At 30.7% G+C, this 16,953-nt stretch overlaps 1 protein-coding gene across 1 annotated transcript in view; it reads right to left on the reverse strand.

Moving 5' to 3' along the window:
• Window positions 1-16,953, reverse strand: part of LOC131851616 (ankyrin-3-like) — a 138,544-nt gene that overhangs the window by 37,701 nt on the left and 83,890 nt on the right. The window contains 2 exon segments of the mRNA XM_059202137.1: window positions 14,750-14,858; window positions 16,517-16,610. Coding sequence (XP_059058120.1) covers window positions 14,750-14,858; window positions 16,517-16,610 — 203 coding nt within the window.

A 16,953-nucleotide genomic window follows, 5' to 3' on the forward strand; every position in this document is an offset into this window, starting at 1 on the left:
ATTAATATTACAAACAGACACTTCAATTTTATTTATATGTAAGTATAGATTATTCGTCTGATATTTTTGAAAATAACAAAATTTCTGAGACTAGGCCAAATACTACCAGATGTTGAATTTAAATAAATAAATATTTTACGATTCCGTATGTAATATATTTATATATTTTTATATATACGTTACACCTGTGTCCTATTGGGATAGGCAGATATAATTAAATACCAAACACATTAATTCAAATAAACTTATTTCGCATCCTCTACATATCAATGTATATTTTAAAATAAAAAAATATCACTCTGAACCGGTCCTAATACATATCACATTACAAAGTTAATTTTTTTATCTTTAAAAAAATAAGTAGCAGGGTCAAAAAGACCATTAAGCTAGTACCTCGGGCTAGCTATGGATAACAAAAAAATATCAGTTGTCTATTATAATAATGACTACCTAATCGCATAGCCTTCATACTTCAATAACAATTCGGATAGCGACTCTATCTGTCTATTTGTAACAGTTATATTATTTAAATACATAAAAGATTTTAATAAAATTAGCAATAACATTACTCTCTTTATCTAATTTTAAAAAAATTGGATTTAATATAATCAGAAATATTAGAAGGTACCTATTAAGCGATACAAAACAGTCGACCACTGAGAGGAGATAGTGAGTCAACACATAAACACATATAAATATATAATATACGAAACTAAATTTGTACCTTAGTAATAATTATTCTTTAATGTAGTTTTACTTTATATTATGTACTACAGATTAAAAAAAGACTCGACAGATAGCATCATTGTGCAACAGTAACTTTGCGTATGTCTGTTTGCACACATTATCAGACTAATTAGGGGCTTTATATAAAATTATTGCAGTGATGGATATAGGATGAGTGACATCATTTAAAATCCTCTCTCTACCTGAGTTGTAAATTATCAGACATATACAAAAACATAAAGTTAATAGTCAGTGAAATTTATATAAATTTCTGTCGCCAAAGCATTCAAATAACCGGATTGTATTTGGGCAGAGACAAGTTGCGTCGCTAGTGTAATAGTAAATAATATAATTTCAATAATAGTTTCGACCTTCCTTGGTTTTGGCATTGCAATTTTTACACTGAGTGAGTTTGATTTTAAAATGTAACTTGTATTTTAAGGTAAAATATAATTTAACTGCCCTTGAAATACTAAAATGGTCGAATTTAATCATGCTTTATATAGTATCATAGGACGTGATTTTAAACTTCCATGTTCATCATCACTGCGTATGAGTTACTGTAATTTTATAGCAATTTAACTAATTCTGAAGGCTTGCAGTTTGTTTTTCAAATGGAATACTGTTCATACCTGCATAAGCATAAATACTGATTAGTTAGTTGCGACTAAGTTACCAGAAATTAACAAAGAAGATTTCCAGAAGGATCGCGTGAAAGATCATTTAGGTATCATACAAGTTTACGACTCCTTTAATGATAAGTGGTATAATTTAATTTAATGATTTAATGATAACCGTAAGCGTCATATGCATACATTAAAACACTACGAATATTTGATTATCGCACGACTTTTTTATAAATTTCATATAAACATACATATTTGAATAATACAAAGATAATGACCATCTGATCCATGACATCGATCTATGTAACTAGTAATATGTAGAGTCAAGTATGATACATTTAGTAAATGAAAATAAATGAAAAACAATCACATTAAATAAGTCATGTGAAAATAAAATCTTTACTCTTTTGTTTAAAGTAAAGTAGAATTAAACTAGACAACGTAAACTCAAATGCCATGTAAATAACTCGAAGTGTAAGACAATTCGAATGACTTCGCTTCACTGGCAGATATAATCATTATAGGCATGTCATTGTTTGTAAACGGTTATGTTCACACTTCAGATAAAGTAAATTTAATTACGAGTATCTATGTACACAATCGCAATTACTCGAGTTGAAATTAACATATTTGAGTACATGATTACAACTTGGTTCGCATGTTGTACCTTGAACTTTATACAAATATTGGCCAACTGCATTTAAGTTCATTCATAATTTTCTTAACTTATAAAAGCGACGCTCTTATCGGTAGACGTCTTGTTACTATCCATGATCTTCCATCATGCTCTTTAAATGTTGTCGTATCAACAATTAAAGAGCATGATGGAAGATTTAAGTGCTCGTAAAATATACGTTTTTAAAAATATAATAAAGCCGTATTAGATATAAAATAAATTTAATAGATTTGACTTAATAGATATTATGGATACATAAGCGAAATAGTACAGTTATCTGTGACCTAAGTATTAAAGTTGCGTTATAAAACCGGCATCCCACATCTCACAGCCAATGTTACTATGTGTTAATCACTGGTTCTCCTATCATGTATGTGAGATAAATCAACTATAATTTAGACATATATACATTCGACTATAAGAACGGAGGTCGACTCGGTAATATTTTTTTGTATTTTATTACATCATTCTGTAACAGTGTTACTATACAAAAAAAAGGAACAGTAATCATTTGTAGAGCCTAAATACTAAATGCTCTTTGATAAAATCATATTAAGGCAAATTTTAAATAAGCCTAATTTTTCGTCACAATTCCAACGTTTACGACAAATGACTCAGCTCTATCACTCTATTGATAGATTAATATTTTATTTTAAAAACATAATGCAATAACATTAATTTTTATTATTTTATTTTCTGTTAATATTTAAATACTCATTTTTGATGTGTGACTCCCTATAGTCTTTCTTGCCCTAATAACTTTTAATCCGTTTATATCCTTTTGAATAATACGTTATGGGAGATCACCGTATTGGTGTTCGATGATTCTTTTTGCATGTGGTATGATTTACTGCCACACACACAGTTAGTTTTAATATTTTCCTGAAATACATACAATATACAACAAGTACCCATGGTAATATCTCAAAATGATAAAATACTAATGATTCATTCATTATCACTGTTCATATTTGCCGTTTACAATCCTATATTAGCTATGTTTGTTTGAATTATTCTAATGTGGCCAAGCTGACCTTCACAGCTTCACCGGAGAAAATGGGAGCAATTGCAGAGGGTACTCCAAAGCGAAGGAACTTAAGGAGTGGCTGAATACCATCTTCTGTCTGACGTATCACAGTGTTGACGTTTAAAATTAATAACAGAGGTTAATTATACATTTTGGCGAAACGCCACATTTTTTTGTAAGGCAATGTAAACGCACCGGTCGATGTGCATGAAAATATTTAGTGTTATTAACAACTAAAAGTTGAAAGCGATTCGTCCTGGCTTCGCTTGGTTGCAATTATAGTACGGATTTTTTTTACATAAAATATAACTCGTTTATAATGTAGTTTTCTGTAAGTGAAACGATATTTGAAATCGATTAAGTATTTTTTCAATTTATCCAACAGAAATGGATTTATTTCTATATATAGTAATAGTACTGTACAAAGTTAGTTTAAATAAGCAATTTTCTACAGTCTACCGTTGTGTTTTTAATTAAATTGTGTTACAAATCTATTTCTGCCGTCAAGCAGCTGTGCTTGTATGGCTCTGCTCCGATTTCAAGGGATGTGGCAGTGAAATTACTGACTTTTAAATAACCAGATTTAGACGCATATCCTCAATAACATGAGGATAATATTATAGTAGAGTGACACGGGAGTCGCAGTGTATTAACAATACAGTTCGTCATACATATATACTATTACCACTGTTATTGACACTAGTTATTTTATATTCTAATTTTATCATAAAAAGGTAATTTTTCGAACAACTTCATAATAGATGAGGTCGAGTATATTTTTCGTGTATAGGTGTTTGTCAATTCTCTGTCTCTCTTTTTATAGTCGATAGGCCACTCTCACCTTAATTTCACTACACAATTCTGTTAGATATAAACAAACAGTTGTGTCCTGTCTTTAGTTAATCAATATATAAATTAAGATTAAAATAAAATTAAGCACAGATTTAAAGTTAAACCTCCTCTGATAACTGCAATTAAAGTTTGTGCCTGTTAACCAACTAATCAAAAGTTGTTCTACAAGTATTAGAAGTACATAGCTTTTATGACATACCGAGGTAGTTGCAGCAAGTTTTCCGTATGTCAGCGTGTCACTAAAACACTTTCAGTTTCTTCTTAGAACACACTGTTTGAAACTGTCGAACTACACCGAAACAAAGAAACGATATATCGATTCACAGTTACATCATCGAACATTCGCGGGAATTAGCGATTCGAACAAACACTTCGTAATAATTAACATAAACACACGAATTTGTATTTGGAGTTCCGGTGTTATGGCAACTCCGGCCAGTGTCAACGAATTAGGAATGTTCCTTTTGAATTTCCGAATGCAGTTTCTCTATTTGAATCGAATTAAGTTGATTGGTTAATTGGATTGTGTAGTGTTGTGCGCCGTGATAAACGTAGAGAGGTCGCGCAGAGACTGCCCGCCCGCTGTATCATTGAAGCCGGCTCACGTGCGTTCGCTTCGCATGCAAAAACTTTTACACAGAATTCGAAATCTCATAGAATGTGCCCACGATTAGACGAAGAGTCATTATAAAAGAATGTTTACACGTGGCTTTAGAGACATGACATCAGTCGTTAACTTACATTAAAAATATTCATAGTACGTATATTAAGAAATACCGTAGTGTTTGTATTAATTATTTACGCAAACAGTTTATATCATAGGACACGCTCAATCGCATAAATAAGCATTATAATTGATTAATCTACTAAATGAGTATAGATGTATAACTTTATTTGTGACAAATGCTTAGTAATGAATATATTTGTGTAATTTAATACGTATAACACAAATAACTTTATTTTAGTTAATTTGGATGTTTGCTTATCACAAGTAGACAAACGTTTTACTTGTATTGAATTATTTGTTTTGTAATTCTGGTTACAAATAAGCTAGTTTCCAATGTATGATATAGGTAGACAAGTGACGACCCCGCATAGGCCCGTGTAAGGCGGCTACCAACTGTATGAAGCGATGACCTAAAATGTTGGCCAAAACAATAGTAACGATTGTAGGAAGAAATAAACACCTTTTTTGAAATCGGTTAAAAACAAAGTAATGCAAAAAATAAATACTCTAACACAAAATTAACTCTATGGAAACATAAAAACATAAACAACAAAGTTATGATTTCACAGCTATAATTTGTTAATACGAACTCGATGACGTCATTATAATGTAGAATGTTTTTTTGTAAAGTGCATTAATCATATACGTACGGAACATTAAAATACAATAACAAAATATTTTTTTTTTTGTAACATACTAACAAAACTCTATAGCTTTGTTTATTATCAATATTAAATATTACAATAGTATACTCGTATTTTTGCAAAGTATAGTATCAGAATTTTACTAGGATTTAAAACAGCATTCGTTCAACAGAAAATTATTAGGCTCCGATACCTGTATTCCATATTTTTTTATTTCTCCGAAAGAATAATTTTAAACAGAATTATTAAAATTTGAAATAAGAATTGAAAGAGAAAATCAATTCGAATTAAGAATCACCTTTTTAATATTGGTCGAGAATAGAGATCTAATGACCGAATTATTTCAATAGAACATCTGCATTTGCACAGATGTATCAGTTTGATTACAAAACGACAAGAAAGACATAAGAACTACTAATATAATACAGAGGTAGAGACTTGTATGTAAGTATGTACAACGCCGAAGTAATGAATACACAAGCCACTGATTACATTTTATTATATTTCAAACGCGGAAACATTTCAGAAATGCGGATGTTTGTTTCCTCTTTCACGTAAAATTTACTGGACGGATTCGAATGGAATTTTGTAAACAGTTCTTATTTTTTTATTGCATTGGAATTGCAGACAATGTGGCTGCAAACCTAAAAACCTAATATATGTTATTTGGTAACCGTCACCTTCCTTGCGTTGTTATTACAGAGGACTAAAGTCATGTCTCCGTATCCTGTAATTTCACTGCCTTATTTAACACTTTAACTAAAAAACATCTTATTAAGCAAGCTACTTGGCGGCTCCTGAGGTGAGACGCAGACGACTTTGTACAAACAGTACCTAGCTAAAAATTAACACATGATGATTTTGAACCGAATTCGTCAAGGAATGTAGTTAATAGGCCATAGTTCCCACTTAAAACTGAGTATACTGGTTGAGATCGTAAAATAGCCAGTTTTCTTTTAAGTAAATATAACTTACAAGTACAATAATAACTTTTAAACTAGGACAAGGGTTTGTCTATTCTCCCCTACTCTGATCTATAATAAGCTTGCAGAGAACAATATACTGAAAGGTATTGTACAGGTACGGTAACATACATTTCGATGGACATTATTTGTAGGGAAGAAAATATTTTATATTATCTATACTAATGTAATAAATGCCAAAATAAATTCGTTATGCAGAAGATTGATTATATCGCGAGGTAGAACATAGGATTTCTCTTATCCCAAATTTGAGATGAATATACTTTTTGAATGATTGTTACAAAATCCTGATAGACAGATAGCTAGATATATATATATATATATATATATATATATATATATATATATATATATATATATATATACTAAAAATACCATAGTAGCATTTTATTTAATTTACACTATCAAAAATTATTTCATCCGAAATAGTCTAAATGTAAGTGTAAAATGTCAGCTGAAGAACTAGCAAGAAACTCGTTCTCAATTCTGCCTGGACACAAGTTAATTTCTGAATGAATGTTTTTTTTTTAATATCTAACGCAAAGGCCCAGAGTTACATACATCCGGGACTAAAATAAATTAAATATCTAGACATACCAGTTTTATCTATACAAAGTTCGCACCTCTGTTTTCAAATCCTGAAAACAATGGCAAGACGCCAAGACACAGTCGCCGCTGACGTGGGAAACCGTGAAACCGATCTGTGTTCTCCAACTGTCAAGGTGGATTTAGATCAAGCGAGTGAATCCTTGTTCTTCCGCGTAGTCCTTCAATTACCTTAAAATTAGAGGGTACTAAATTTGACTGTTTTTTTAGGCGTGTTACCCGAGATTATTACCCGTTGCTACCCGTGTTATTTTCTATATGTTTTTTATTAGAATATGAATTTTTTATTTCAAAGTTACTGCATCTCATGTGTCATTCTAAATATGTTCAACCTCAAATTACGTAATTTTATTCTTATTAATTAATGAGATTCTCAATCTCAATAATTAATAAGAGTGAATTTTTCGTGCTCTGAACACGGTATTATTTATAATAAATTTATATTTACCCAACCAGTTGACCAAACTTCAAACTTCGTATTACCTCAGAAAAAAACAAACCGTACCATCAATATTTGATAATTTTTTTTTTTATGTTTTAGTAGTTATTTTGCAATTCCGCACATAGATAATGTCAATAAGTTAAAAATTGTAAAACCCCGACTTTATTTCATTTACATAGACACCGAGCGAAAACCATACCACCACATACGGTTTAAATATAAGTTTACAGCAAATTTCCAACATGTTATATCTAAAAGTATTATATAAAGACAGATACATTCTAATTATATTATTATACTATTACACTAAACTAATAAACATCGGAGGACATGTTTCTTGATATTTTCAATAAGATTAGATATGTTATTGAAAAATGAAAAAAAAAAAACAATCTTTTAAAAGTAACAATTATTGTTATGTCCTCCGATGTTTATTAGTTTAGTGTAATAGTATAATAATATAATTAGAATGTACCTGTCTTTATATAATACTTTTAAGATATAACATGTTGGAAATTTGCTGTAAACTTATATTGTATTAATTTTATAAATAAATAAACCAGTTGTTACGTTTTTTTACATTGGTTTCAATCTTTTCTCCACTAAATTTATAATCTCATGTATATCAATCGGCAAATTCGGTTCCAGGCGTCATGTGATGTCGTGGTAACCCTTATGTGTTGCCAGTACATAGCATATTTTGAATATCATGGAATAAAATCAACCTTATTGGGTTCTACAATTATAATACGCTGTCTTGTATTTTTTTAGTTTAAATCCACCTTTAAATTGTCCAAGAAAACATCACGCACTAAAGATATTGCTGTAATAGGTATTTACACCGTTTTCATTGTAAAGCTTAGTGTTGTTTTGATATAAATATTTTTTGCAGTACGTCAAATATTTTGTAACATAGATAATATGTTCCAATTACTACTTACATTAGGTATAATAATTAATATCTATATATTTGTGCTCCATTTCATTTTATGATACCGATTCGTTTGTACTATATTTATATATAACGGAAATTGCGAACAGGCTTTCAGACCACCTAGATGTATGACAGCCTCAGTGCTCTAGCGGTTTAGAACAGCGCCTTATTTCCGATGGTCGCGGGTTCAATTTCTCGCTCGGTACAAACATTTGTATTAATGAGTGGGATTGTTTGTATCGGTCTGGGTATTTTCTGTGCACATTAAGTATTTACAAAAAACTGTCAACTTGTTTGTCTATTTGATCTATTGAATATAGCTTTGATGAACTAAAAAATATTTATATTAACTACGTGGCGTTGAATAAATAATACGAAGGCTCATTATTATTTTTAGAATCGTTTATTATACTTATTATATAAATAACTGATATAATAATGGTGTATAGATTTAGTATTATTCATACAGGGGCAATAAAACAATCACATGACACAGTGACTTGTGACATTGTGTGATAACGAGCAATAGATAGGTATGCTTACCAATGCATTCATTTAATAGATGCAAGGTCTACGATACATATTAATAGAACGAACATATATAGAAATCGTTTTGTGCATCCATACGATTTAGTTACGCAATAAATTTCTGAACGCACCCTATTTGTCATCATCCGCTTGTATGGGAAAATATAATTGTTGTTTTTACTATTTTACATGCAATTTCTACATATTTTATAATGTTTAAACGTTCCCTGGACTTCGAAGAATATTTCAAGACTAAAATTAGCCAAATCGATACAGCCGTTCTCGAGTTTTCGCGAAACTAAGGAACAGCAATTCATTTTTATATATATAGATATCTTAGGACAAATCAGAAAGCGCTAGCGCTACAAGCATCACGTGATGACGCGATATTTGTGGCAATCTTCATGTATATATGCAACGATTGGCACTTACATAATAATAATAATAACCCTGGACAATTTACACAGCGCCATCTAAGCCACGCAGAGCGTATGTTATATGTGCTAAAATAAAGGTAGCCAAAGTTACTCCTTATTACATCAGCTACTTGCCAATAAAAGTCTCGTCAAAATCGGTCCAGCCATTTCAGAGATTAGCCGGAAAAAACAGACAGACAGACAAAAATAGTAAAAAAATGTTACTTTGGTGTATGTACGATATTGAAATTATTGAAACCTTGAATAATTGAAATATTCGTTTTATACTACATGCATATGAATATCATATGCATGTAGTGTAAAACGGTTATTTCAATATTACAAACAGACACTCCAATTTTATTTATATGTATATATATAGGTATGTATAAAAGTATATATAAAACTGCCAGTACTTCTGATTGTATCAAGAATGAGGGATCGAATATAGAGACAGAAGAGTTATGTCAACGGTTCAAAATTTCGTAATCTGGCGCATCGGTTCGTACACAGCAAGAATATTACGACATTTTTCGATTGAAATTTCTCATTCCTGAAGAAATAAATTAATAGCTAAATATAAAAATACATTTTTGCAATATAAAACAAAACAATGTCAATCAATCTCTTTTAAAATTACTCAAAATGAAATATACCAAGAACGTCCTATTAAGAAGTGACTCATACATATATTTATAAATTTATTACATTTCTAAGTACTCAATGTGTTTACTAGAATCTATAAAATATATATACATATATAGTGTCCCTGATATGTATATACGACAATGTTCAATTATGCATTATCATGCTCATTGCATAAGAAAATTGATTGATTTGCTTACAATAATGGTTGCTACTGGTCATATTGTATGCTGATGGAACCCAATATATATATACATATATTACAGAGATACAGTTTGTGAGTTAGGATGTTTGCTGTAATTTCCGTTAGAAATGTTCCGCTTTTATATATAATAAAATTCATTTCTATAAATAACAAAATAAATTAGTCATTAGTGATCAGAAATTCTCTCAAACTTAATCTCATAATGAAAATAATATTAATTTCATAGTACATAATTATAATTTTATCATTATTTAATAATAGTATGTATGTACATATAGCTATTAATATTATGAGTGATCGCGGACGCAAATGCTAATGATATCGAAATTAAGCAGAAGAAATTTATTTATATGGCTGATTTTGGTGACGTTTAAAATTGAACTGTATATGATGGTCATTAAGATTAATTTTGTAGTTAGTATTTCCTTCCAACCGTATTTTAAATATAGACGTGCTTATTCTGCTAACGTTTCAATTTATGAAACTGAAATAACTTGAACGAGGTTGTCACATTGAGAATCCGGTTTACTTACTGTTTTATTTAGTCAGTTAATTCTATATCACTATTTCAAATTACTCAGAGGAAAATGATATAATTCTGAGTGTACAAGATGGTGCTATTAGTTATTGGATAGTTTTTTTTTTATATAAACAGATATTGGTTTTATATTTGTATATAAATAATAATTATAATCTCAGGACAATTCACACAGCGCCATCTAGACTTATGGTACGCTAGCTAAAGCTTGTGTTATGTACACTAGATAACTAATTCTAATACATAGATGTATCTTTTTTCGCAAATATATACCATATTATATATACAAAATACCCAAACCGATATAAACAATCATACTCAAGAATATAAAATGTTTGTACCGTGCAAGGAATCAAATCCGTGACCATTGGAATTAAGACGGTGTGCTAATGCGTTACAACATCACGGTTGTCCATCTCGTATTCGTAGTGTTAAACGGATTGTAAGAATATTCCAAATTTCAGGTTAAATTATGTTTCTCAGATTAACATTTCATCATTAGAGGCGTTCAGTTAGTAAAGTTGATACAAATGAGTCTCTGACACTATGTCGCTGTTATACTAACAAAAGCAATTTGGGCAAATGCCAGAAAAGTAGATTGAAATGAAAAAATAGTTGTTATAGAATATTAATATGTGATGTTTGTATACAAATTAAAAATAGATACAATAGCTTACATTGTATGTATACAAAAATTCTACATAATGATGTTGCCTGCACAGGGCTTCTTCACACCCTTAAAGGTAAGCGATGAACGCCTTTGCCCTAATTTTAAATCTGAGGAACCCCCGTCGGGATTTTCGAAAATTGTATTATAAACTATTAAACACAGCACTAAGGTCGACCTGGTATATTGCCAACAGTGAGACCTCTAGTCCTCATTATTAACAATTTCTTCACCACCGGTCTTTATAACTACACCGAGATAGACTGCAAAAAGTTGTCTGCGTCCGTCTCGATCAGCAGCTACTTTTAAGAGTGAGAAAATACAGTGAAATTATACTATAAGAGATAAGACATATTAGTACTGTATATTGGCAACGCATGAGTGGTATCACGGGTGTCACATAATATCCGTAGTAACTGTTCATTAGTGTTCATGTATATAAAATAATGCGATAAATACAAATTCCAAATAACTAGAATAATTACATAAATAAAATAGCTAATATATATATGTACACAACAGTAGGTAAGTCTATAATATGTTATAATTACTTCAAATTAAATTTAAAATGTCTTATGAATACGGCTACTTATCTAAAGAGCAATTGAACCACGACCCCTTCTGTACAGACTTTGTAACATAAAATAACCAGATTACGAATATTTTTATGATATGTTGTAAAGTTAGGTCAATCTGATCAGCTATGATTCATTTGAATGACATAACCATATAGACTCGTCAGAAGATTGATTGTGTCATAAATATTCAGACATTAAAATATCTAGGTATCATTATAAGGTTTTTTATGGATGATAATTGCATGATGCACCCATCTGCTCTAACGGTTTAAGGTGGCAGGGCACCAGGAAGGAGGATGATAAGATGATGATGAGCAATAAAATCACATTACTAGCAATCCCCTTTCCCACCCATCACAAGGTTTCACTTTTATAAAATTATTATGATTGTATTGTATCATGATTACTAGTGGCTCAACTTCGCTTCGCCCGGGTGCTCAGGACTTGCTTCCTGTAAACTGCCAAAGATTACGTGCGATAACTAAAGACTGTGGATCGGAATAGATAGAAGAAGATGATATACTACTACGCCGACCTCAAATAATGGGATAAAGTCAAGGCAATGATGATGATGACAATAATGATGATCCAGACTATGAACGCCTATATAACGAATATTTTTCAAAAATCCTGTAATCAAACCTTTTCGACAGGCCACGACCCCGTATTTCATGACAAGTGCATTTCCAATTAGCTACAATATGCATGCAAATAATAATTATAACAATACACATATAGCAATTAAATTAAATAGTAGTTTTTTATGAAATGAAATAGTAATTTATTCAAAGGCAACCTAATGGTAAGTGGTAACTATCGGCTATAAACATACATGAACACTATCACGAGCTTCACACCATCCTATGACGTCGTGGTACTACTAATACTTATACAGCAATACGGAATGCAGAATACGTAAGCATACTTAATTGCCTACATTTTTAAATACAAATAAATGTCTAGATTCGCATTACGTTCCAAATGCGACGCTAAATGCCGAAAACAGAGTTCAATTTACATTACATTACAAGATTCTAGATTTAGTAAATGACATCGCAAAGAAATCAATTACCTAAGCGGTTAATTATATTCATTTTAATGCAAATTCTGCTGTGTCGAATGACCTAACACCTGACATTAATGTCTAATAAAATGATTTTAATTTAACGTTAAAATATCCTATAATGACAAACTTATATAAATATATACAGAGGCATAAAAATAAATGACGCAGGTATCTCAATTTGCATGAGAATTAATAGTCTTACTATGAAACTACTTGTACCGTTCTTGCTTTGATATAATTGAATGTTCCCCCACACAGAAATACTAAATATATTGATATTTTATATTTCCTCTTTTAGAAACGAAATTCAAAAGCAATTTAGTTAGATCATTATATTCTACTTGTTGAGGTACCGCAACCCTATTTCTTAATGTCCCCACTGTCACATTATAAACGCGTCAATAACTAAAAAAAAAACTTCACATTTCAGTTATAGAGAAATTAATTACATTAACGGAATATTCAGCTAACAATAAAACAAATACCAATTAATAAGTTGTGATATTGATTTGAAAATAAAATTTATAATTTAAGTTAAAATAAGGAAATGCGGTGATATAAAAAAAATGTATTTTATTTGACTTAATAGGCCCAGAACTTGGCCCGGCAACCTATATTCGATTTATAAATTTATATTAGCTGATAGAATATGTAATGGTACTCTTTAATGTCCAGAAAAACATTGCGAAACAAAAACACATATGATAACAAGCTCTAGGCCGATACAGATTGTACATTTGGGGATTACGTAATGAAATCGTATGTTTCCTTGATTAAATAATAGGTACTTAATGAAACTGTTGTCTTCGGTCAATATCAAGCGAAAACTACTAAAACCTAAAATTCATAGCATTTGCACGAAACTTAAACTTGCAAAAACTATATTGCATATAACATTACATTGCTTTTGTCGTAGGAAATAAAAATGGTTTGGTCTACTTCTTTACACACTCGCCATGTCATTTCCCATTCAACAGTTGCTAACAAAATATCGTAATTTTAATTTAAAAAACTGCATTCATGCCCAGGCGATTTAATTATAGGACCCTATACATGGAAGCGATTTCAAAAAAATATCTTAATAGGTCATAAAGAAATCGCATATTCTATAGATCTATGAAAGTAATTGTAAACTTCCTTTTGGCAGTCAATTGGAAAACATAATACAAGTACCAAATAAAAAGCATAGCAAAGGAGTCGGTGTTAATACGAACCAGGTTTATTTACTTTAAGCATTATATATTTTTTAATAAGTTTATAAGAACACAAATTTGCCCGTGAATTTTACGATGATATCATAATTATAATAAAGAAATTATATGTATATATAGGTACTTATTTGGCAAGTAACCAGTTTTCAATTTACGCACGATTTGACGAATAATCATTAGAGGTAGTTGCGTAATACGCATATATTTAGATCAAAGATCTGCGCCGGCGCATGCACAAACAAAGTCGTGCAATATATTCTTAAATGCAATTGCTCCAACCGAAGTCGAATGTTTCAAAAACTATCTTGAAGTAGCATATTTATAGATGTCTAAAGAGTACTTTTATTTTAATACTTTTAAGTACCTTATTTTGTTTTTAAGTAATTTTCTTTAAACTATTCTAATTCTGTTGGCCGTAGTTAGCCTTTACAACTTCATCGAACGATAGGGGGTAAGTGAAAATGGTACGACAAACTCGCGGAAGGGCCTATAGGACGGCTGAAAGCCTACTCCTGCCTAACGGATACAACTTTAGTCTTAGGAGATAGCTAGATTTTCAAACTTCCACTGATTAGACGAGAGATCGATCGAAGATGAAAGTACCAGTTACATATAAGGTAACACTATAAATGAAAGGTGGTCATGTACTTACCAGTATCGCCAACAGCTTGACTGAGTGTATTTTCGGTCACAGGTCGTAGTGCTTCCACAGCGCTGATGTAACCCAGCCGGTCCGCGATGGCGCAGGCAGTCTGTCCGTTCTAATGACATCACAATCATTAATTGATATACAGACTTATACTTTTATATTCACATTTTATAGATAACGGTAAATATTTAAAATATAAAGTGGATACAGCGATTAATTTAATAACAAAGATTTTTTATTAGTTTCAATTGTAAATCTTATTAAAAACTAGGTGCCTATGATTTCACCCGCATGCAATTTATAGCATATGTGTTAGTCTAAAGCTATATTACTATAAAGTTGTAACAAAATCCGTCCAGTAGTATTTGCGTTAAAGAATCACAAACATCCATTCATAGTCACAAACTTTCGGGTTTATAATTTTAATAATAAGATGATATGGGCAGTTTTAATTCTTGTTACATACTAGCTTTAAATTGTGGTTTTGGTCACGTGAGTTAGGATTAAAAGGAGATTATTGTAGATGATAGCCATCCAAACAAATCTTTTTCCAATGTGTTACACAAATTAAACATAATGTGTACTTTAAAATAAGTGCCTGAGACTTTATTAGAACATTCTTAAATTTATTCAGCATTTTAAAATATCCAAAGTGAAAGTAAACTTACTGTCAGTAAACATATATAAACAAACAAATACAATTACATAGACTATTATGTATATATGTATAAACATACAACAATGTGCAAGATAAAGAGGCGACAATGGGTGGCCCAATCGCTGAAAATGTGCATAAATCATAATTTTCGCAATACGATCAGTCAAATTTGTAAAACTGGTTTTAATAAAAGTTATAATTAAAATTACCCACTTTAAACTAATGTTATCTACATTGATGTTTTCAAGTCGAGATTATTTTGATGTTTGTGAGCGAGCAACGCTAATAATTCTAATTCCACAATTACTAAACACTACTTTGTGAGAAATATAGACGCATACTACGCGTCTATTCCTATGAATAGGTAAATATGATGTCGAGATATATGAGACATATTTTACTATCAATTACCATCTAAACTTGTACCATCTATACATAAATCTACAAATATTGATTAAGTATTTGTTACCAAAGACGGGTCATGCAAGTGCATGATGCACTATTTAACCTGTAACAAACTTGACTTGAAGATAAATCATGGATACTTATTTCATGATATCGTGATTGCTCAGAGATAAACGAAATTAATATATTGAAATAAATTATGGGTACAACATTAAAATGGCAAATTTGGTTGTTACGTGATCAAATGTTGTTTGTGGAAGAATCCAAGTGGTTTTATATTGAAAAATTATCAGTATTAACATACCTACAGATTCATTATTAGTTCTATCTGTTAATGGTCTGTTTTTAAACATTGCTGATTGTTTTATGGGGTATATTGGTACTAATTGTATGGGATGTTTAAAAATGTCGAATCGAAATAAGATTGCACTCTTCATCTATATCATGTTATCGACCGGTTTGTAATATGAGAATACTCTATCAAGATTTTTATAAATTTGATTTTTGGATGGTTCTTGAGCCGATTTTCAAAGTTTTGTGTTAGGCGTGCATATTTTTTAAAGGTAACACCATGTTAATATTACTAAAGATGACAAATTAATTAAATTATTACGAATTATTCACAAAATCATATTGTTTTATTGGATTAATGCTATAGACTATATAATCGTGATGTAACTAGTACTAGAATATAATCGAATACTTACAGCGGATAATGCATTAGGATCAGCGTTGTTTTTCAGAAGCAGTTGAATGATGAGAGTATGGCCTTGTTGAGCCGCCTGGTGCAGAGGTGTCAACCTATGAAATAAAAATAATAAGTCACTCAAGCAGCTTTAACTGATTTTAAAAAGACGATGTACAATTCTATAATTTAATGGATGGATTGTAGTGAAACAATTTTAGTCTATTACCTTGTTATATTGAAAATTATTATAGACTAATGGGGAGAAAAAAATACGATCGTATTTAGTGCATGTGGCGCCTCGTTACGTGCACTACAATGCTTGCACCGGTATAGCATGATACGTCCGTTGGTAAGAGAATTTGTGAGATAATGATGGTGTTTCACCTCAAACTCGAGGACTTTTTGCAGGATAGAATAGAATAGATCATTTATTCAAATAAACTTACATTGAAGCAT

This window comes from Achroia grisella, unplaced genomic scaffold (assembly GCF_030625045.1).
Source record: "Achroia grisella isolate CSIRO2021 unplaced genomic scaffold, CSIRO_AGI_Agris_v1 utg1174, whole genome shotgun sequence".
In the NCBI taxonomy this organism is placed as follows: Eukaryota; Metazoa; Arthropoda; class Insecta; order Lepidoptera; family Pyralidae; genus Achroia; species Achroia grisella.